Source organism: Cyclopterus lumpus, chromosome 9 (assembly GCF_009769545.1).
Source record: "Cyclopterus lumpus isolate fCycLum1 chromosome 9, fCycLum1.pri, whole genome shotgun sequence".
Classification (NCBI taxonomy): Eukaryota; Metazoa; Chordata; class Actinopteri; order Perciformes; family Cyclopteridae; genus Cyclopterus; species Cyclopterus lumpus.
In genome coordinates this window covers 4,287,974-4,312,322 of record NC_046974.1, presented here as the reverse complement: position 1 = coordinate 4,312,322, position 24,349 = coordinate 4,287,974, and the positions used below count along the sequence as shown (strand labels likewise).

General features: G+C 44.5%; 1 protein-coding gene across 1 annotated transcript in view; it reads left to right on the top strand.

Annotated features, from left to right (window-relative positions):
• The window catches only part of adamts3 (ADAM metallopeptidase with thrombospondin type 1 motif, 3), an 87,401-nt gene that overhangs the window by 56,346 nt on the left and 6,706 nt on the right, over positions 1–24,349 (top strand). The window contains 11 exon segments of the mRNA XM_034540733.1: positions 1,251–1,394; positions 2,229–2,361; positions 6,835–6,948; positions 7,496–7,641; positions 8,416–8,591; positions 9,198–9,343; positions 10,426–10,546; positions 13,223–13,303; positions 18,239–18,402; positions 21,218–21,374; positions 22,005–22,137. Coding sequence (XP_034396624.1) covers positions 1,251–1,394; positions 2,229–2,361; positions 6,835–6,948; positions 7,496–7,641; positions 8,416–8,591; positions 9,198–9,343; positions 10,426–10,546; positions 13,223–13,303; positions 18,239–18,402; positions 21,218–21,374; positions 22,005–22,137 — 1,515 coding nt within the window.

Here is a 24,349-nt window from a genome sequence, read left to right as displayed (position 1 = left end):
GAAACTCAAGAGGAAATCATTTATCCCAAAGTTGGCCTCTCGGTTATATATATATATATATATATATATATATATATATATATATATATATATATATATATTCTGTTTGATAATGTTTGAAGTATGAAAGTTTTCTCTTGACCTTTGAAAAAAAAATAAAGTGTTTTAGGGGGAAACAATCCCAAACTCTTGAGTCCTCTAACTAGTTTTCTCTGAAACTTTCCGAGACGTCACGTTAACGACGATATTACATCGTAAGACCCGCCTTTTTAAAATTGTTGCGACCAATCACAAATGACAACCTGTTACCGTGACACCTGTTCACGGTACTCGATTAAAAAGGCTCAAAATGTCCACAGGAAATACTTTAAAAGGTGGATGTGATTCAGACATCGTGTATTAAATGCTCACGGTCCACACGGGGGGGGGGGGACGCGATCCGATTGGTTCGAACAACCCCCGCTGGTCACGTGAAACGATTCTCTCGTGACTAGCGACTCGTTAGTTAAAAAATCGGCCGCGCTTATTTTTTCTGAGAAGGTTTTTCGTTGCACTAAACCCTCAACGTCCAGTGAAGATGGAGGATTATTCTTTTAATAAAACTGCACGTACCGACCGTACATTGACGCATTGCCTGTTGGTGGAGAGACGGGATGGATGAAGTCTTATGGAGGTTTTTATAGGTGTGAGAATGTGTCGCTTGACTCTTGAGTTTGTATTGAATTGGAAAAGCACATCACAATCCATGAACAGCTCAGAGCTCAAGATGCTCTGCGGCATTGAGAAACTGTTATTTCTCAAACAGATATCTATTATTCGCGCGTACTGAATTTGATTTGACAGAAATATTCAACACCTTTTTATTTTTTTGTGACACTTTTACTCAAAACACTTCCAGTCTGTTCTGGTTTGGGGTCAGTTGCCGTGAAGGTGTGGTGGTTGTCAGTCGGTTCCAGTTGGACCGCCCACGGGCAGGGTCTGCTATACGCTCAGTCCTGGTTTTGGGTCCTTCCTGGTTCCAGTAGGACCTCCAGAAAGAAGCCGACCTTCTCGCCGATGGCCTCGTGTACTTTACGTCGGTCGCGTAGAGCCAGTTGTTTCTAGTCGTGAGTCTGAAGCTGATTGACTGGAAGCCTCTCGGGGCTCTGAGGAGTCTCGATATCCTGGAGGTTTTCGCCGTGTGAACATCTGCTGGTCTCTCTCTCTCTCTCTCTCTCTCTCTCTCTCTCTCTCTCTCTCCGTTGGAACAGGTTGGGAATGGAGCACGACGGCCAAGGCAACCGCTGCGGGGACGAAACGGCGATGGGAAGCGTGATGGCTCCTCTGGTGCAGGCGGCCTTCCACCGATACCACTGGTCCATGTGCAGCGGACAGGAGCTGAAGAGATACATCCAGTGAGTTCACAAACACCCGAGGACACGAGGGAGGGAATGAGCCGAAGATGAATGGAGCTTAAAGGAATTGGGGCATTTTGTCATCTGGAGCTTTACTTTAAAAATACGGCCAACGTAGAGAACCGTGCAGGATGCCGTGAGTACTTTTGAGAGAGTACCTAAATACTTTCTGGATGTAGAAGAACTTTTTTCGCAGCTGCTTGTCTCCATATTTATATGAAATGCTATATATTTAGTGCAGTTGCAAATAAATGTGTGCGTAAGGCGTTAAAGGGGTTTGTATATCTAAATAAACCGCACGAGTATTAATAATCCGTTATGGCATCTGAAAAAAAATAGAAAAGAGAACGAGCGCTTTAAGCGCGGATACAGTTTCAGCATTTTAAATATGTTCCTTATAATTAAAACGGCAGCACGTTCGCTCCCATCGGGAATCGATTCCTGACCGGCAAAGGTCATTAGTGACACCAACGGACTAACAGTGAATCAAGAGAGACGGCAAAAAAAAAAAAAAAAAAAAGGTTGGGGGTTTTGTGTTCAAACCAGGTTTTTTATTTTCAAAACTCTGTAAATCAGGTGCTAAATCAAAGCGTGTGAGGTAGGAGCACCCAGTAGATAAAAATAAAAGCATTTAACGACGACGGCAGGGGCGGGGGGGGGGGTGGGGGGGTCTCTCGGTGATTGATGGGAGATGGAATCCACTGTGCGGCTCTCCGTAAGCGTCCAATCGCTTCGTCTCAACTCCTCCTGCATGTGTTTCGCAATCAAAGCCTTTTGAGGCGCCCGGACTCGAATCCTATATTCCGTGACTGACCTTTTTTCGTTCCCTCGCAGCACGTACGACTGTCTCCTGGACGACCCCTTCAAGCACGACTGGCCGCAGCTGCCCGAACTTCCCGGCATCAACTACTCGATGGATGAGCAGTGCCGCTTCGACTTCGGCGTCGGCTACAAGATCTGCACCTCGGTGAGTGGTAAACCGCTTCCAGGCCCCTTCCCCGAATGCCTGCGGTAAAAAAGAATCCTACGAGCAGAAATCCGACGCGAGATTACATCAAACGCACATCTGCTTCCCCCCCCCCCCCCTTGATGTAACAGGTGTAAAAAAAAAATGAATAAAAAAAAATAATAACAAACTGGATTCATCGCCCTGCAAAAACAATTCAACATTTATTATTCGAAAAGCTTTTTGCATCGGTGGCAAGTTTTTCCGAGCCTTTTTATTTCGGGGGGGGGGGGGGGGGGGGAGGCTGCACAGTTTTAAAAATGTAAATGAGTGGCAGAAGGAAGTGCCTTTAAAAAAAAGTTTCTGGAGCCGCGACGTGAAATATTGATTTCGTGACACATTTCGATCCATCGGGTCACGAAAACTCTTCCTGTCAAGAAAAGTGTTCAAACCCCTGCAGGTGTGAGTCATCCTGCACTGAGGTTTCTTCTCGGGGGAGAGTGTGTGCACGGTGAGCTGCGGGGGAGGGGGGGGGGGGGGGGCGACTAAGATCTCAACTCGATGACTAAGCTCTTCATTTTAAATCAAGGTCAGAATTTGTTTCAGAAAGCCTTCTGAATCCAGGCGGACGGCGTCCCCCGGGGGGGGGGGGGGGGGGGGGGGGGGGTGAATGACACATTTGTAGACGGCGAGATGTCGCACTTAATGAACTGAAGACACGAAGCAGTGGATTAACCGCGTCGCTCTGATTGGAAAAACGATTACACAAATCTGTGTTTTTTTTGTTCACACTGTAACGGACCCACGAAAAAAAAATAACTCGACGAAAGAAAAGAATTTACCGTTCCTTTTGATAATATCTCAGTGTGACGTCGTCGCTCTGGAACTAATCGTTTGACTCAGACTGTTCCTGAAGCATGCGAAAGATATTCACAGATATTTAAAGAAAACTGATGAGGGTGCCGGGTCTACCGTCCGTTTATTGATTAAAACAGATTCCATATAGGTCACATTTTACCATCCCAGATCCGTGATGTCTGTAACTTGGTCAAAGTAGGGGTCGTCTGAGGCCGGCCAGCGCCAGAAAAACCCCCCCACCTAAAAGCAGTGTGGGGAATTGACTCTATTACAGAAATGATCACCAGTGGAAAACGCCGGCTTCATTTTAGAACATGAGTGCTGGCAAAGTATCCCGGCTGGGGGGGGGGGGCGAAGAGGCACCGATCCGATTTAAATGCAGAAACCAAAGTGTGAGCTCTCTCCGCCGACGCCTCTTTGTAACACTAACCTGGTGGTCGGCACCTCGTTTGAGGAAGTTCCCCGCCGCGGTGATAGATAATCTGCCCCCGCCCCCCCCCCCCGCCCCCCACCCCCCCCGCGGTGCGCGTGGCTTCATGAAAGCGGAGCGCCGTGTATTCGGATGTCGCTTTGTGTGTTTTTTTGGGGGGGGAAGAAGCATCAAAATATGAAACGGTGATGATACGGCACATCTAGAGTTTGCCGACATCATCGCAGTGGGCCCCATCGTCCCCGTTGGGTTCATTGGGAATCTGAGGCGGCTCAAGCTCATTTTAAAAATCAAAATGTAGGCAGGCAACAAGCAAAGTACTGCTTTTTGATTTGTTTATTTAAACTTTGTAGTTTAACGTTATTGAATAAATTGTACTCGCTTGATTCTTGTTGTTCCGAGTTTGGACTCATGGTTTTAATGCACTTATTGTAAGTCGCTTTGGATAAAAGCGTCAGCTAAATGACATGTAATGTAATGTAATGTTTAAAAAACATCTTACATAACAGACTTACATAACCAGTGTTTTCTGTGCAAAGAAAAAAAGCTTCAACGCGTTGAAGAAAAGAGATTCAAGTGAAACGATTCGGTCCCCTGGATGTTGTTGTTGTGTTCCGTGGACTGAATGCGATACGTGGGAATCATCTTTTTCTTACTTTAAAAATCCAGCTCAACAAGGCGTTTGGTTCTATGAAGGATTTGCCAAAAAAGCGGTGACATAATCTTGTTTATATTTCACCGGTGAAATTTTAAGCATGGCTGCCTGACAAAAAAGGAAATTTACATTCATGCTGGAAACTGACGGCAGCTTGTTGACGGATATTTCACTTGTTTAAAAGAAGGAAAAGTTATTTATTATATTCATACACTTAAAGATTAGATGGCTTGTTAGGACGGATACATTTTGCCAGTGTTAATGCCAAATATGCATTCAGTTCTCTCTCTCTCTCTCTCTCTCTCTCTCTCTCTCTCCATCATGATGTCAGCATAAGCAGTTATATACCACAATCTTGGTATATATGTTTTCCTCTGGAGTAACAGTGGCCTTGTAGCGTCAGCAATGTGTAAACAATAAGGTCGGCCGCCCCGAGTGACCCACGTGCAGTTTCCCAGAGTGCATCTGGAAAAACAAAACAAATGTCAGAGCTGCTGTCGGCCATTGTTTCTCCTCTGAGTCCGGTTGATTAAAAAAAAGGAAAGAAAACCGCCTTTTGATCCAGCTAATGGTCAAGGACAAGGAGACGAGTCCTACTGATGCCTGCTGGGTTCAGGGGTTCGTTGTTCAGGTGTTCAGGTGATCAGGGTTCAGATGTTTCAGGTGTTCAGGTGTTCGGTGTTCAGGGGTTCAGGTGTTCAGTGGTTCAGGTGTTCAGGGTTCAAATGTTTCAGGTGATCAGGGTTCAGATGTTTCAGGTGTTCAGGGTTCAGTGGTTCAGGTGATCAGGTGATCAGGGTTCAGATGTTTTAGGTGTTCAGGGTTCAGTGGTTCAGGTGATCAGGGTTCAGATGTTTCAGGTGTTCAGTGATTCAGGTGTTCAGGTGTTCAGGTGTTCAGGGTCCAGATGTTTCAGGTGTTCGGTGGTTCAGTGGTTCAGGTGTTCAGGGTTCAGATGTTTCAGGTGTTCAGGGTTCAGATGTTTCAGATCTTCAGGGTTCAGGGGTTCGTTGTTCAGGGTTCAGATGTTTCAGGTGATCAGGGTTCAGATGTTTCAGGTGTTCAGGGTTCAGGTGATCAGGGTTCAGATGTTTTAGGTGTTCGGTGTTCAGAGGTTCAGGTGTTCAGTGGTTCAGGGTTCAGATGTTTCAGGTGTTCGGTGTTCAGGGTTCAGATGTTTCAGGTGTTCAGATGTTTCAGGTGTTCAGGGTTCAGATATTCAGATGTTTCAGGTGTTCAGGGTTCAGATATTCAGATGTTTCAGGTGTTCAGGGTTCAGATGTTTCAGATGTTTCAGGTGTTCAGGTGTTTCAGGGTTCAGGTGTTCAGGTATTCAGGGTTCAGGTGTTTAGGGTATTCATGGTTCAGGTGTTTAGGGTTCAGGTATTTCAGGTGTTTGGTGTTCAGGTGTTTCAGGGTTCAGGTGTTTCAGGGTTCATGGTTCAGGTGTTCAGGGTTTATGTGTTTCAGGGTTCAGGTGTTCAGGGTTCAGGTGTTTCAGGTGTTTGGTGTTCAGGTGTTTCAGGGTTCAGGTGTTTCAGGGTTCATGGTTCAGGTGTTCAGGGTTTATGTGTTTCAGGGTTCAGGTGTTTCAGGTGTTCAGGGTTCAGGTGTTTCAGGGCTTTCCGTCAAGTCGTATTGAGTGAGATGGACAGAGGAAGTGGCCCTTAATCAGGGACCCCTATCGTGGTAATTTGAACACTAATTAGCACTTAACGCTGATCTGAGGTCCCCACAACGTGTTTACCATAAATATGATCCTTCTTACACCGGATGCGTCTGATGAGTCTCACATTTTCTTTCTTTTTTGTTGCCGGTTCACTTGAACCCACATGCGCAATAAAACCAGGGAGGGGATTATCAGCGGCAGTACGCCTTTTCAGCAAATTTGTATCAAGACTATCGGAAAAAAAGTCCGAAAGGTATGGGATTCAATACAAGTAATTACATAATGGTAGAAGCTGCAGTTTGAGGAAGCTGCAGATAAGAAACGGGCTCGGAGAGGTAATGTTAGGGCTCATGTTGTTCACTAAGCCTCTCGGTGTGAAGCGATGCTGAAAAGCCTCAGTTTTTCTGGTCTGATCTGCTCGAATCCGTAATATATATACAAGAAAAGGAAAGAGAGCATCTCACCACTTCTCCCCGAAGAGAAGGAGGTGAACAATGAGAAAAAACCTCCTCGGTAATCCACTCGGCTTTAGTGGCTGCCGGTGGAGCCGTGACACCCTTGTAAACAACGTTTAGGTCTGCAGGCTGTCAGGTGTCTATCAAGATAGGACAGACTGTGTCTGTGGAATACTTAAACACCTTTCTTTTTTTCTGTCCATGACTTCATTCCAACCCTTTTAAGTCTTTATTGTAGGATTTCTTTTTTTTTTTTTTATGTCACAGGTCTCAAATTTGTCTTCAAAGCCCCTTCCCCTCCGGGAATATTTGAAAAGTAAATGCGACAAATGTTCCACATCTGCCTTTTCAGCGGTTTCGGGGGGTTGTGAATCAGACAGACTTTTCATTCGTGTAGTATATATGACGTGATTTTTGCATTTTTCAGTTCCGTACCTTCGACCCGTGCAAGCAGCTGTGGTGCAGCCACCCGGACAACCCGTACTTCTGCAAGACCAAGAAGGGGCCTCCCCTGGACGGGACGGAGTGCGCCCCCAGCAAGGTACGTTGCTTTTTACTACGGGGCCAAAAGTATGTGCGGAGTAGTGTATATAATTAATTACATATTCATGAACGTACTTGAAACGATACGCGCGTAAAGAAAGGAGTCAAAATATTTGCACCGCTAAATGTATTGAAATGAAACGACGGTTTGAAGCTTGAATGTCATGAAAAACAATTGAGTTCAGCAGATTTTCTGCTTTTAAAGCATTTGAACATGAATTTTCCGTCCATTTTTTTTTTTCACATAATAATAGTACAAATGTACGCATTAATTACTTCTTAATTTAAGATGTTAGCTTTTAGCAGTATCTGTGGTAGTCATGTTCAAGGATTCAAGGTTTTTATTTGCCATTTGTGCCTCGACCAACAGTCCAAACACATTGGAAATCTTGTGCACGGCTCTCCGAGTGAACAGTTCAGAAATAACAAATACAAAATATAAAATATAAAAGAAAACACTATACAGAAGGGTGTATCGCGTATTCTGATACTTCTGGCTGACCCCCCCCCCCCCCCCCCCTCCTCCCTCCTGTCGCCCTCTGCAGTGGTGCTACAAAGGTCACTGCATGTGGAAGAACCCTAATCAGGTCAAGCAAGATGGCGCCTGGGGCTCCTGGAGCAAACACGGCTCCTGCTCGCGCTCCTGCGGCACCGGAGTCCGCTTCAGGACGCGCCAGTGCAACAACCCGGCGTGAGTGGCCAACGCACACTTTGGTTCTGTACGTGACGACAGGAAGTGTGTCGGGAAAGTGTGTCGGGAAGTAAAGACCCTGCTTCGGTAACACGAGAGGTTTTCAAAAAGGGAAACAATTCCACTTTTGTCCACAGGGGCCGCCAGAATCAACACCAAATAAAGGTTTCTGGTAGCTATAACTCACTCCCCGGGAAAGACCACCAGTTTCATTAACCGAGCGGTGAATCACTTCTTTTGACACCTTTTTCTAAACTTGAAATGAAATGTGCAGGAAAGGAGAACTTTCAGAGGTCAAATTTAAAATATTGCAGGTAAGCCTGCAGGAGGACAAGCTTGTTTATTGCACATTAAAATATCAGAAGGTTCACCTCACAGAGAAATGATATATAGTTAATAAATCACTCCGTAGGTGAGTAATATCACTGTAGATAATATAATAGATCGGTTTTCTCTGAGAAGCAGCCATAGGAAACTGTTTGGAAAAGGGCCTGCAGGTGATTGGATGAACCATCTGTCTTTGGTGACCTTCCACGCCGTTCTTTGCTGTTCTCTCAATGAGTACATGTTCTCCAGATGCTCTGCAAGCCAAACACAGAGGGCTCCGAAAGAGGCTGAATGGCTCCTGCAGGCGCGGATAAAAGAAAAGAAGCAAACCCGCCTGATATTCGTGAAAGTTTCAGGCTTCGCTCTCTCATTCTGGGTTTCAAAGGAAATACTCACAGTCTGATCCACTCTGATGTTCCTCCATTTCCCCTCCCCCTACTCCTCCAGGCCCTCCAACGGGGGTCAGGACTGCCCGGGAGTGAACTACGAGTACCAGCTGTGCAACACGGACGACTGCCCCAAGCACTTCGAAGACTTCCGAGCCCAGCAGTGCCAGCTCCGCAACGCCCACTTTGAGTTCCAAGGCGCCAAACACCACTGGCTGCCCTACGAGCACGCCGACGGTGAGCCAGATGGAGGAAGACGATGGAAGTCGACCTATTAACCAGACTCCTTTTCAATTTATTTCTCAAGATGTGCTTTCCTTTTTTCGCGACCGCTGCTCTTTTTTTTATCAGACTTTTGCTCCACGCCGCTGTTTTTGCCCTTAAATTGGTCCGTTTATTTTTATTTTTTAAACTCAGTCGTAGAGAAAAGAAGTAAAGTAAAGTGGCCAACCCATTGGTTTTTTTGGAAGGTAAAAAGCTTTTCTAAAGATTGTAGATTGCATTTTGGTTTCATCGAACTAAATATGCCAAATGAAACGTGCCGAAAAAGGTGCATTTTATTTTATTTTTGCGTCAATGGAAAGTCCATGTGGTCTTAATACGAGGTCATATTTGTGAGATTGGAGCGCGATAACAATACGTCTTTAGTGGGATTCATCATAATCTTCTTATGTAACAGATGAAGAATGGACCCGTTAACATCTTTAATGTTACATGAGATATGTCTTACTTGGAAAAAGTATGTAAGAAATTAAAAAAAAAATATTCTTGTTTGCCAAGTTTGGATTTCTTCCCCTAATAATAACTTATACAAAACCATCCGATAATCTGTTGTCTCTGCAGCCAACAAGCGATGCCACCTGTACTGCCAGTCCAAGGAGAGCGGACACGCGGCGTACCTGAAGCAGCTGGTGCATGATGGGACGCGGTGCTCCTACAAAGAGCCTACAGCATCTGCCAGCATCTTGCTCAGCGGTGGTGAATGTGTGGTAAGTCCTCATATTAATAAAAAAAGCTGGTCGGTGGGCAAACGTGCTGATTAGCGTCCCGCGTGGGCCGTTTGATTATCGGCGGCTCTAAATTACGGCACAATCGGTCACAGGGTTTCGACTCCCAACGCGCTAACTTTACGATATTGTTTTTGATTTGCTCCTCACGATGAGTCCTGAGACGGACTTTAATGAAAGCAGAATGTGAATACACACAAGAGTGCATAAGTAGGGACGTGTCGCAGGCTTTCTTCTGCTTTTTTTAAATTTTTTTATTCGCCGCTGCTTTTCCACAGCGTGTCCAATGTGCACAGGAGAAATGCATCACAGAGACAAGATTTTTAAGTAGTGGAAATCTCATCTATGGTACCAGCGGTGCAAGAAGTACTCATTTAACTTAACAGTGTAGGCAGACAAGTAAAACTCATGCATAATGTGTGTGTCCCATTTCAGAGTCACATTTATAATATTGTTGTCCTCTTATCATTGACGTAAAGGCGGAGCCAATCTTAACATTCTTTATGAATCTATGACATTCATTAATCATATTTGTATTAATAATCTGATTCAGAAAAGGAACTCCAGCTGTAAATGTATAAATGTAGTAAATGTCAAGTACTAATCCATCAAAAGTGTACTTAATGAGTAAATATTGTGAGTTAATTTCCTCGTAAACGCTGTGGCATTTGAAAGAGGATTTCATATAATTAGGTATATAACAAATTCACAAAAATCTGCCTGCTCGCATTACTGTCGACGAAGCCCCGAGAGGAAAAACGCCCCATCGGTCGGCCGCTCGTTAATAAAAAAACGTGAATTCACCGTTTTTCCAGGAAACCCCCCAAAAAACGTGAATTCACCGTTTTTCCAGGAAACCCCCCAAAAAACGTGAATTCACCGTTTTTCCAGGAACCCCCCCCCAAAAACGTGAATTCACCGTTTTTCCAGGAACCCCCCCCAAAAAACGTGAATTCACCGTTTTTCCAGGACCCCCCCAAAAAAACGTGAATTCACCGTTTTCCGGGAACCCCCCCCCCCCAAAAAAAACGCAACCGCGTCTCAATTGTTCTTTCGCCCTCCAGAAAGTCGGCTGCGACAGAGAGATCGGCTCCGGCAAAGTCGAGGACAAGTTCGGCGTCCGCGGGGACAACTCCCACTGCCGCACCGTGAAAGGCTCCTTCACCCGGACGCCGAAGAAACCCGGTAAGAGCACGCGGCGCCGGTTACCGACGCGGACAGAACGCTTTCCAAAAGAAGCACAAAGAATACGTTGTTTCATGCTTTCTCAACTTACAAACAACACAATAAAGCGTGGCTTTAAAAAAGGTACGAAATTTCCAAAATTCAGAGGATTTTTAGAGGGATCATTGACTCCACACGGCTCTCAACATGGCGACGGCTCACAGCCCAAGACAGGGTGATCCTGAAAGGCCCCGCCCCCCCAGTTGATTATTTAAAGGTTATGGGGGTTTTTTGGTTCACGTGCACCATCAATACATCTTTACAGAGCAAATTGTATTATTGCTGGTAATATTAATGCTCTGAATTTTGAATAGAGAACCTTTAACGGAGCTCACTCACTCTGCTTTTCTCTGACGCTGAACATCCATCGCATTAAGTGACTGATCTCATACCGGCTTGTGATTTGAATGGTCCAGGTTTAAGTCTCCTTTACATTGAGGGGAGCGTTAGCCGACCAGATTCGGCAGCAAGCCACCCGTTAGATTTAATTGTTTAGTTTTTTCCACTGGCTCTCTCAATCAATCATTATTTTATTTAATTTAAGCGAGGGGAGCTATGAAATCCAACCTCAACCCCAGAAACAGGAGCCTCCAGGGTGCATTGAGAGTCACTCTCTTGCCTCCGGAGGTGGACGCAACAAACCGACTCCAGCCGAGTGCCGGTGAGACGAGGCTTCACAAGGTGTCATTTTTTTTATTGATTTGGCTCAAGACGCTCGCGTTTCAAACGACACGAGATGATGACAGTGTGTTGTTTCTTTAAAAAGTCACACACCTGTCACCCACTGAACACCCCCCCCCCCGCGGATCTCCACCACCACCACCACCCTTGATTCAATATAAACGAGGCCGGAGGGAGAGCGTCTGACAGCCGTCACTCCCAACAGCTTGGGACCCTTAATTAATTAGCAGAGAAGCAATTAAGCCCCCTCTTTAATTTATCGAATGTGAATATCTATTTTATTTATTAAGTTCAGAAACAAAAGTGTGCTTTTCCCCCATCCTACAAAGCCTTCCTCAGGTTATCTCCCCTCTGCAGCCACACACACACACACACACACACGTGCAGTGTTAAGCAGCATGAGTGTGACTAAATGGTTTAATTTCCTTTTTGAAACAATATGTGTCTTCACCGGCCAGCATGAAAAGAACAATACGTTTTGACAAATGACCCGTTCACCTGAACGGTTCCATGAAGCCCGCCGTGATCCGTCTCCTCGTCTCCTCCTTCACACTCTTTTATTGTGATGAACAGAGAATAAAACATAAAATTATACCTTTCTTGAGACAAGGACGGCTTCATCGAACCGTTTCGGGATTGTTTTTTTACATCTCACACTCTTTTACATCTTTTTAACCACTCAACCTTTTTTTTTTAACAGGGAAACAGTTAAGCAAGAGAGCCCAAAAAGAAAGCCCATTGTTGGAAAACCCAATATGCAAGTATCCAGTTGTCCCTGAATCCCTCTCGGCACCTTCTGTGCAGCTTGTAGTGCAGATGGATGTCTAACGCCGTAGAGACCAGACACCCCGAGCTGCTGCTTCCTCTTGTTCCACGTTACTAATCAAGTGTCTCGTAGGTCTGACAGGTTCAGTATCCAGTCGAGTCTTGACAGGAAGTTATCGCCGTGTGTGTGTGTGTGTGCGTGTGTGTGTGTGGTGATTTGATGTCAACGGCCTAACGAACTAACTTTAACGTCAGACGTGTCGCATTAAAGCGATGCTGCAGACCTCTGGAGGACATCTGGGATGTCGTCGGCTATTTACAATCCGATTTGATCCAGTTCGACCCGAGCATCCCACCCCACGCACACACACACACACACACACACACACACACACACACACACCCCTAACGGGTCCGGCTTGTATTTCCTATCATCAGTCCACTGCCCCCCTTCATCCGATGTGAATTCCCTCTTCTGGTCCGCTGACGAAGCACGCTTTCCACCGTAGGATGGCGTCGGAGGAAAACTAACCGATTCCTTTTTATTTTTGAAGGGAAGACCAGAGGAGCCTTCTCTTTGCCCAAAGGAGCACGCAATGTGTTTTTGAACGAGACCGAAGACTCTCGGAACGTACTGGGTGAGTCGCGGTCGAGGTTTTGCGAGCGGTGGACATCCGAACTTCTGCTGCCTTTGTAGTCCGGAAAGAAAAAAAGACTTGCGGTCGCTTGTGGATTGAAAAACGCGGCCTGAAGGACGTTCACATTCATCTCGACCCGGAAATCAACGTGGCGGATACGAAAAGGGGGCGTGTCTGTCCAGCCTTTCCGTATTGATTGGTCACAGGTGGATGTGAATGGACGGCCTTTGTTTTCAATGAGTTTTTTTTTTTTTTTTACCTGCAGGAGGAAAGCTGACAAGTAGACTTTTTGTTCTTATTGCCATTTTCTTTTTTCTCTTCCCCTCAAAACGCCTTCCGACATTCTTCTTGTAGAGCAAAGAGAAGCCGACCTCTGGGTCCAATGCGCTGATGATGTCCGCCGCCGCAAACCAAAAAGAACGGACCGTCCACGTACCTGCTTAACTTACCTGTCTGTGTCTTTTATCTTTTCCTAACCCCCACCCCCCATCCCTCCTCCTCCTCCTCCTCCTCCTCCTCCTCCGCTGCTTCCGCCGCTGCAAACTTGGCAAAGGTTACCTTAAGATGTTTCTCATTCCTCCTGGAGCTAGACATGTGACCATCCAAGAACACGAGGCCTCCCCTCAAATTCTTGGTAAGTGGGACTTTCTAGCACCGAGACACATGTTTAAAGAAAAACATCTATAAAAAAAGAGGAGAGATATTGCCTGCTGAACATTAAAAAATAACATATTGTGGGCTTTGCATCGTTTATTCCCCGTCGACCTTCTCCGTGAGGCTCGTCCGTCATTATTCTGTTCTGGAGAGCTTCCTAGATTGAAACTCGAGGTGAACGCAGTCGTGCTGCAGTGAAGAGATACCGACGTGATTCTACCACCGCTAGAAATATATGTGAGAATTCAGAATGAATCCTCATGTTCATATTTTTAGTGCAACCAGAGAAGACGCCGATTTGATGTTTTTTTTTTTTCCATCCGATTTTCAGTTTCATATATTTTCCGAATAAGAACCTTAAAAAACACCCGGAACGACTAACTGAACCGGAGACTCAGTTAAAAAAAAATCATAATTCATTCCCATCATGCAGCAGCTACCTCAACGGAGGTTTGCAATCGACTTCCGTCGCGGTGCGTTCAAGAGCCGTTCGTTAGAATTAGTACTGGGCCCATGTATATCTCAATAAAGTAGTCATGTCGACATAAAACATATGTCGGCGGTAAAGAACGTCGGCGGTAGGGAACGTTGGCGGTAGGGAACGTCGGCGGTAGAGAACATCGGTAGGGAACATCGGCAGTAGAGAACATCGGCAGTAGAGAACATCGGCAGTAGAGAACATCGGCAGTAGAGAACTTCGGCTGTAGAGAACGTCGCCGGTAGAGAACGTCGCCGGTAAAGAACGTCGGCGGTAAAGAACGTCGGCGGTAGTGAACGTCGACGGTAGAGAACGTCGCCGGTAGAGAACGTCGCCGGTAAAGAACGTCGGCGGTAGAGAACGTCGGCGGTAGAGAACGTCGGCGGTAGAGAACGTCGGCGGTAGAGAATGTCGCCGGTAAAGAACGTCGGCGGTAGAGAACGTCGGCGGTAGAGACGTCGGCGGTAGAGAACGTCGGCGGTAGAGAAGTCGGCGGTAGAGAAGTCGGCGGTAGAGAACGTCTGCGGTAAAGAACGTCGGCGGTAGGGAACGTCGGCGGTAGGGAACATCGGAGGTAGGGAACATCGGTAGGGAACATCGGCGGTAGAGAACATCGGTAGAGAACATCGGTAGGGAACGTCGGCGTGTTGAGAACATCGGTAGGGAACATCGGCGTAGAGAACATCGGTAGGGAACGTCGGCGGTTGAGAACATCGGTAGGGAACATCGGTAGGGAACATCGGCGGTAGAGAACATCGGTAGGGAACATCGGCGGTAGAGAACATCGGTAGGGAACATCGGCGGTAGAGAACATCGGTAGGGGAACGTCGGCGGTAGGGAACGTCGGCGGTAGGGAACGTCGGCGGTTGAGAACATCGGTAGGGAACATCGGCGTTGAGAACATCGGTAGGGAACATCGGCGGTTGAGAACATCGGTAGGGAACGTCGGCGGTAGGGAACGTCGGCGGTAGGGAACGTCGGCGGTTGAGAACATCGTAGGGAACATCGGCGGTTGAGAACATCGGTAGGGAACATCGGCGGTTGAGAACATCGGTAGGGAACATCGGCGGTAGAGAACATCGGTAGGGAACGTCGGCGGTTGAGAACATCGGTAGGGAACATCGGCGGTAGAGAACATCGGTAGGGAACGTCGGCGGTTGAGAACATCGGTAGGGAACATCGGCGGTAGGGAAATTAATCTCGCTTTTGTTGTTCTCAGCTTAGCTAACGGTCGCTATCTCTAGTTGCCAAAAATAAATCAAATCACATTTGACTTCACGATGAGTTAAAGAAAAAAACCTTCAAAGTAAAAGTCCTGCATTTAAATTTGACATAAACGGCTACTGCAACATCTTTAAAAAGAACACATTACACATTACATCATTATATTATTAGGATTCACGCATCGATGTAAATGCCGAATCTCACTGTTTGTAGTTGGTTGAGGTGGAACTCGTTTTCTAGCTATCAGCTAATGATTAGTTTCCAGGTGGATGTTCATCCGTTAATTGATTGTTTTGGCAAAATAAATGTGTGGGGAAAAAAAATAATATATATTTTTTTTAAAAGCCCAGAGTGACACCTTCAACTTCAACAGTCCAAACCTCAAAATGATTGAAAATTTTTTTTAAAGAAAGATTTCTTAAATAATTACGCATATCTGGAACCTTGAAATGTGTTTCGCATGATAAGCGTCGAGTAGAAAAAGTGTTAAAAAAAAAAAGAGTTAAAAGTACGACATGTCGCTCTGAAATGTAACAGTGTAGAAGTTTAAAGTAGCATTAAAAAAAAAAAGAGATACCCAAGTGAAGTATCTAAAAATTAAAAAAAGAGCAGTACTTTGACAGACAGCTTGTCACCTATGACAGTCATATCTTACAAAACGTGGCCCCGGGAGACTGCTGGGGGGGGGGTGAAGGAAGACCACTCAGTCAATTTCCTGTCGCCTGCAGCAGCCCCGCGATTTTTATTTTATTTATTTATTTCCTGCTTTGGATTATTAACTCGATTATATAAAAAATCTAACAAGCCGCTGGAGGAACGGCGTTTTGTGAATCCACCTCCACGCCGTTGTTCCCCCGTAATACGCACAAATCACATAGAAGTCTATTGTGATGCGTTTTGCCGGCTTATGACAAGGTCTTGACCCCCCCCCCCCCCCCCACCTGCTTATTAAGATGGAAACCATGCCGTGAGAAGCTCTGAATAATTGCTAATTTCCACTAATTTGCCCCCCCCCTCCCTCCTCCTCCCCCTCGTTCTGTGGGTCCCTTGACGGCCTTTTGACAGGCACACAAGTAACCTTTACAGCCCGCCCTCCAATCCCACTATATATATATATATATATATATATATATATATATATATATATATATATAGATATATATATATAATATATATATATAAAATTTCAATTCAGTTTATTCATTTACACCGTAAGTAATCTCCGTTCATACGGAGCCGCTCTAGAAACACACTTATTATTTACCCCGTTATCTCTTCCCCCCCCCCCCCCCCCCCACACACACACACACACACACACACACACACACACACACACACAAAGGCTCCACTGTAACAGGTAGAAATATTTAATATTTAGTCCAGAGACTAAAGAGAGGAAGAGGAGGAGGATTCAAATAGAAAGGGAAAGGAAAGAGGCATAATGTGTGTATTTGACCCGCAGGATGGGATGAAAACCAACACGGCGAGACCTCTTAGTCCTAATAAACTTTATAAACTGTGTGCTTTTATTGTGAAAGGAAGCAGTTAAAGAGGAAATAATCATCGCATTTATTGCCATAATTAAACAAAAACAGCTGCTGCTGTTTTCACAGAGACGGTCGCCGTGATTTTTTTTGATTTGAGGAACTTTAGTTGAGTATTTCCACTCATTTTTAGCCACTAATTACTTTTTCCTGCGTCACATTCCTGATGTCTATGAGTCGTTAATTATCGATGACGTAATTGGTTGTAATTCTAGTTTGAATCGCACTCGAGGCTCAAATAAGTCAACTTATTGCACATGTCGTAAAATAAAATGGACCCCTCAGATTTCTCTGACCGCGAGTTAACTAAATAAAAGAGTAAAAAACGAGCTCCCACCTCGAGTAAAATGCTGCTTACACAATATTAACAATCTAGTAGTGTCAGCTATGATAATACGCGAGTGAATCTAGAAGCAGCGCTACTTTTACTGCAGCTCGAAAACGGGAGTATTTTTATACTGCAGTGTTTCTCCTCGAGTAAAGTGGTGCTAGAGATTACCCAGCATTCCCCGTAAAGTAGATCCGTAATAGCAGACGCCGCTCTTCAGGGTCCCGTGACGTCCTGTGCCGGATGGCGCCGCTCCTCCGTTATCGCGAAGCTGACAGGCCCACAGTGAGAGAGTTGGACCTCCATCTCCACAAGGCATCAATCATTATTTCATGTCCTTTTATTTTCCACCCCAGAAGCTGGAAGGGGTTAAAGATACAACATGAAATGTCCTCTTTTTTTTTTTTTTGTGGAAAGATTACATCTGGATGGAATCTCGCCACCGTCGAATCTTTTGCATCAAATATGTCTCTCTCTCTCTCTCTCTCTCTCTCTCTCTCTGCGGTAGTCCATCCTTACCGTCACTGTCATCATCTGTGAAATGACATGTGCTGATGGATCACTTTGTAGAGAACACCTCTCACTCGCTTTTTTTCCACGAGGACCGGCGTACCGAAAACCTTGTTTCCTGCCCGCACGCTCTGCAATCCTGTCAAAGTGCCGACGTTACACGTTTACTCACAAAGACCGGTATTTTTCTTTTATTAAAGGAGGAGAGGATGCAGGACTTGGTGCAGGTGTACGATCAGAAACGGTGCACGGTTCCACCTGCTTGAATTTGTCAAAACGTTTCATTTAGTCACGTTTCATCGGCATTTGCCCGGGACGTCAAATATCAACGTTAGCGCTAAAAGAAGGAAGGAAGTGTGTACGCCGAGATCGGAGGGGGAGTCGGTGAAATTCCCCGAGCTGCGTGAGCCGACGGGTGATGTTATGAACCCAGACACGAGAGCGTTAGATGTTCCGACGTTTATGGGATGTCCACAACAAGAATGAAGCAGAACAAGTGGTTATTTCTTCCGTGGTGGATGGTGGAGACAAGCCGCGGAGATAAGCGTCCCCTTGATTGTAACTCATTTGCATTTAAATGCATCGGATGTATTTCAAACGTGCACGATTTCCTCGCAGCCTCTCGTCTCTTGAGACCTTCTATCGGCTCGGCCGGCGCGTCGTTTAAATTGTAGCTCGAATCCGACGTCCTTCGGGGGGTTCAAAATCGCCCATTTTGGGAGCACGATTCGAGCTTCTTTTTTTTAAAAATGATATATAGATTTTTTCTTTTTTTCATTTTGTAATTGTTTCTTTGTCGGTGGCTCGTAAAACCAAAATGACTGATTGCAGCGATCAAGAACCAGGCGACGGGGCACTACATCCTCAACGGGAAAGGGGAGGAGGTCGCGTCCAGGAGCTTCATCGACTTGGGCGTGGAGTGGAACTACGTCATCGAGGACGAGGTGGAGACGCTGCACACCGACGGACCTCTGCACGACCCCGTGGTGGTTCTGGTAATGCCTCCTCCTCCTCTTGTCAAAGCTCATACCTGAATGGGTTTGGGTTCACATGGTCACTTCTCTTGCTTGGCAGCAGCTCTCTCCGTATAATCAGAGCTGCTAATGACAGGAAACACTTGACCTCGGGATCTCGGTTTGATTCAACGTGATTTTAACCACTTTTAATGAGCATCTGACAAATACACCAATATTACAGGCCGTCTAGCTTCACACAAGGTCAATGGCTCCAATGCTGGGACTGGAAGGGTATACATGATAATGATCTCTCCATTGAAATCTATCCAGTTGGAAAATATTGGCAAAGTGTGCTGCGATGCAATTTTTTCTCTGGAAAGCTCAGAGTTCGAGGATAGTTTCAATGTTTGGCGGTCGATTGCAGCCGGAAAAATAGCCCGCAGCCAATCAGAAGTCCTCTGACCACATCTGTAACAGCAATGGTCTAAATGAGTCTTACACCTTCAAATGTGTTCAAATGTTGTAAAAACATTAACTTAACCTTCTAACGTATCGCCGTCGAGCCCAAATGAAGCCGTGACATCACCTTTTACATAATGGACACACCTGTCTGAAGGAAGAAAAGCCCTTCGTCAGACGGAGGACAATTTAACTCGTCTGGGTAATATAACTAATGCCCGGCGGAGACAGATTTAACATAGAAGGGCCATTTCCTGCAACATTTAACAAGTTCCCCCGAGATCCACAAAGAACAAAGCCATCGCCAGCACAGAGAAAACCGAATGCAATCTGAATACTTTATTTGCCCCGTGCCACAACAATTCAATAGAATAAGAAACTGACCTACCATTTGGACTCCATTTGAGGTTTCAGACGTTTTCTTTTCTCTCAGAAGTAATTAAATGAAACGTCGGGACGGGCTTAGGACGAGGGGGTTTTTAATGTGTTTTTGTCCCGATTCTGTTTGGTGATCTCTCTGAGCCGCGGTGTCAACATTGATTAATGTCTTTTAATACCTTTTTATATTTGTTTGGGGTTTGTTGAGCTAACGGGCTTTCGCTCTCACACACACACACACACACACACACACACACACACACACACACACTCTCACCTTTCTTTTTCCCCATTACACATGATATGTTTTCCCTCAGTGACGCATCAGGAGTATTTTTTCCTAAATTGCCATTGATACCAGACAAACTCTCCACGTTGTGATAATTACGGACATTTAGTTGTTGAGAACAGCAGATCTGACTTAAACTCAATTACAGTTTTTCTGAAAAGCAACGTAATTAGAAGAGGAGCCGGAAAGTAGTTTAAAAGAAAAAGGGAGAGGCAATTTTGTGAACAAAAGAAAAAAGGCTTTCACACAGATGTGTTGGTGCTCCTTTGGTGAATCATTCAGATAATGATGCATATTTAATTTGACAGCGTGTGGAGGATATAAATAAATTGTTACGGCACAAAGCAGATCTTGCTTTGAAAATTGAATGAAATGTTATATTCCTGAGACACATGCATTTATTATACTCCACTTTGTGAATTATGCAACAAGGTGTTTAGTGAGTCGTCTCCATTGAGCATAACCAGGTTCATTTCGCCGATGGATCAATTAACGATAATCCGATGATGTCACGATATCTTTCATGCAAACGGCGTCGCATGAAAATTGATCTGCAAACTTTAATAATAATAATAATAATAGTCCACCTTCTCTTCCACTCTTTGCCTCTCCCTTTAACTCGTTGCACGGTTCATTTATAGCCTCTAACATTAGTTTTTTACTTTCTTAGTCTTAGTCAATGCTTTAGTCTTCATCAATGCTTTAGTCTTCATCAATGCTTTAGTCTTCGTCAATGCTTTAGTCTTCATCAATGCTTTAGTCTTCGTCAATGCTTTAGTCTTCGTCAATGCTTTAGTCTTCATCAATGCTTTAGTCTTCGTCAATGCTTTAGTCTTCATCAATGCTTTAGTCTTAGTCAATGCTTTAGTCTTAGTCAATGCTTTAGTCTTCATCAATGCTTTAGTCTTAGTCAATGCTTTAGTCTTAGTCAATGCTTTAGTCTTCATCAATGCTTTAGTCTTCATCAATGCTTTAGTCTTCGTCAATGCTTTAGTCTTCATCAATGCTTTAGTCTTAGTCAATGCTTTAGTCTTCGTCAATGCTTTAGTCTTCATCAATGCTTTAGTCTTAGTCAATGCTTTAGTCTTAGTCAATGCTTTAGTCTTAGTCAATGCTTTAGTCTTCATCAATGCTTTAGTCTTAGTCAATGCTTTAGTCTTCATCAATGCTTTAGTCTTAGTCAATGCTTTAGACTTCGTCAATGCTTTAGTCTTAGTCAATGCTTTAGTCTTAGTCAATGCTTTAGTCTTCATCAATGCTTTAGTCTTAGTCAATGCTTTAGTCAATGCTTTAGTCTTAGTCAATGCTTTAGTCAATGCTTTAGTCTTAGTCAATGCTTTAGTCTTAGTCAATGCTTTAGTCTTCATCAATGCTTTAGACTTCGTCAATGCTTTAGTCTTAGTCAATGTTTTAGTCTTAGTCAATGCTTTAGTCAATGCTTTAGTCTTAGTCAATGCTTTAGTCTTAGTCAATGCTTTAGTCTTAGTCTTACGCATGAACTCACTGAATAATAACTTCCCCCCCTCTCTTGACGGACAGCGGTGTTTGTCTCCGGTCGACATGGAAGCTGCTTACGCAACATTTACCCCGTCTCTTGAAATTCAATGCGATCATTTAAGCACATTTTGTATTTCAATGCAAAATAAGGCAAGATGCGTTCATGCTAATGTGTTTTCTTTTGTTTTCTTTTGTTTTCTTTTGTTTTCTTTTCCTCCCCGTCGTCGGCAGATTATACCCAAAGACAATGAAACGCGCTCCACTTTAATGTACAAGTACATCATCCACGAGGACTCGGTGCCCGTCAACAACAACAACGTGATCCAGGAGGACACGTACGAGTGGGCCCTGAAGAGCTGGTCTCCCTGTTCCAAGCCCTGCGCCGGAGGTAACGGAGGAATTATCATCACACTCCAAAACCACGGAGAGGAAAAAGACTTCTTTTGTTACGCTAACGAATGCGCGATTGTGTGAACATCACACGCCTTTCACTCCTCGAGTCCTCGTGAAGATAGATCTAAGGACTTGTCATTATTTTATATTCACTCAAGCCGAGGCTGAATTATATGCTTATTTTTCTCTTAATTCTCAAATGTCATGCACGTCTTATGTTGACATAATTGCCACATATTATTTTTTAGAAGGTGGGTACTGCAATGAGAGATCCTTTAAAAAACTTCTTCTTATGAAGCTTGAAAACGATGGCGAAGGGAAACATCTCCTCGAAGATACAGCCGAGGAGGACGACTTTATCGGAGTGAAACGTCCATTATCGTGACGATTTATTATGTTAAAGGCTAAAAGACAGATAAATACCACACTATGCATATTTCCGTCTGGTTATCAGACAGGTATACAGCAAATCCTTGTTGTCCGCATGAGCAGACTCTAAAAGAACATAACAATAATCTTCTAGTTTAAATAGTTTTTTAAGAGAGCGATCTGAGTCAATCGATGCCATCTTTGCTGTGTATGCGTTTTTCAGGAGACAATAATAACGATGTCGCTTCCTTCCCAGGGTTTCAGTACACCAAGTATGGCTGTCGAAAGAAAGGGGACACCAAGATGGTCCATCGGGGGTACTGCGACGCCGGCAAGAAGCCCAAACCCATCCGCAGGATGTGCAACCTGCAGGACTGCACGCAGCCTCAGTGAGTCCGGACTGCACGACGCCCCATTACAGAGTCACGCCGGGACTCGGCTGCAGTCTATTAAGATAAAGGAAACGTGTCCGCATGAGTTGAATATGAATCAGCCTTCTCTTCCACTGCAGTGTGTGTGTGTGTGTGTGTGTGCGTGTGTGAGGAAATAAGCACTTAACAGAAATTATTTTTTATCAAGATGGAAACTGGGGTTCGCTCAGATTTCCGACTGCAGACAGTTAAATTCAAAGTACTGCATCACATTATTTACCTACTTCACATAAACCTTCAAAATCCTCATTAAAAAAAAAAAAAACAGTGGAACGCAATAATGGAAGGAAACTGTTTGAAAAAGGGCGGGCACTTAAATCCGTGGCAGCTGATTGGATCAACCATCTGTCAATCAAACGCCAGCTGAGAGAAGAGTGAAAACATATTTTCCATCGAGAAAAGTGCTAACAGTGACTTTCTTTGCTAACAGCCACCTCTCTCTGCGTCTCGCACGCCCCCTAAGCCACGCCCCCAGGCCACGCCCCTTGCTACCGGTAGCTCCTCACAGGATGCCGATTGGTCCATGCGCTGGTTTACCAAAACCTCAATCGCTATCACTTGAAGCCCGACCGGGTGGATTACCACGAGATCCGTGATGCTCACCCTCGAGCTGAAGCCTTTAAAACGTCTGATTAGATTCAGAGACGGAGGATCACGTTTTGTTCTCCATGAATATGTTGAATTTAAGAGAGTAAAGTAAGAATAATTATAAGCGACCGAGAGGTCGAGACGTCCTTCACTTCCACACTTCCTGTTCACACACGCGTGTTGAAAGTGGCGGCTAATTACTCAGTCGTGATTGAGCTGATTTTCTACCGTTGCCGCGACAACCAACGAGTCCATTTCCCAAAAGATGTTTTTTTTTATTTTTATTTTTTTTTACACTCTTTATTTTCAAGTCACAGTGGCTTGTGAATTGGAAATAAATCACACTGGGAAGCTGCTTTCTTTCCCACCCCACACTGGTTTGAAGTTACCAGTAACTCTTACAATTCCCATGATGCAATTCCTTAACATCGGTCACATCCCTCTCATTTTGAACCCTCATGAAGACGTTTTGAAACCATTTTTCAAGTAAAGTGATCATCGTGTCTAAAAATCTGTGAAAAGCACACACACACACACACACACACACACACACACACACACACACCCCAAACCCTGTATACAAATGTTCATATTGTGTTTAATTAGTTTGGATTTTAATATGAGCTGTTGGTGTCCCACGGCAAATTAAATACGGAGATATTTCCACCCTGACGATAATTGAATCTGAGGAAACTAACTTAATTAGTAAAAAAAAAATATTATAATATATCAGCAAATCTTCTAGTGATTTCACGACAAAGTTGCGTCACACATTCAAGTGACATATACTCTCCTGGTTCAGGGAAAAACACCTGAAATGTGACGCCATGGTGGACGACCCCTAATTTAAAAGCTACAGTGTAGATTTTATTATATTTATTGTTTAGTAATAAAAATATATATTCAATCGTGTTTCTATTCTAACTCGTTCTCCCCCCAAAAAATAACGTACAAAAGGCCCCCAGAGCACTATAAAAATATGCAACAAGATTCAGAATTAAAATATAATGCATTATTAGACATGAAATGCTTCGTATTGAAGTGCATCTACGTGCACTGTGCCTACTCTTTCTCTCTTGAAGTGATCATTTGAAAGCAGGACTTTTACTGTACGATATTAATAATAATACCTTTTTTCTCCCGCTGCTCACATCGACATGCCTTTTAATCTTTATATCTGCCCCTGAAAAGCACGCCCGGATCTGGAAAATACAAGCAAGCGGAGGTTCCAAACAGGCATAATTAATGCTCACTTTGACATAACCACAGCATGGATTCAATTAGCGCAGGTATTTCACCGCCGGTGACGTTATTAGCTTTTATAATAAGTCTCCTTCGGGAGGTGAAGAGGAGTTTTGGCTCTTGAGTGAACTGCAGTTATTGAGCCCCCGAAGTTTTGATTATCCAAAAGTTAATTAATATCTTGTCGACATTGAACAGAAGCGCTCCCTCGGCGACGCAGACGGAGATTCATGACTAAAAGCCTCCATGTAACGGAGCCGTTAGCTCAGTGTTATTCCCCTCGGTGCTGCAACTGAGCAGCGGAAGTTTAAACCCCGTCTCCTCGTGTTAGTTTCAGCTC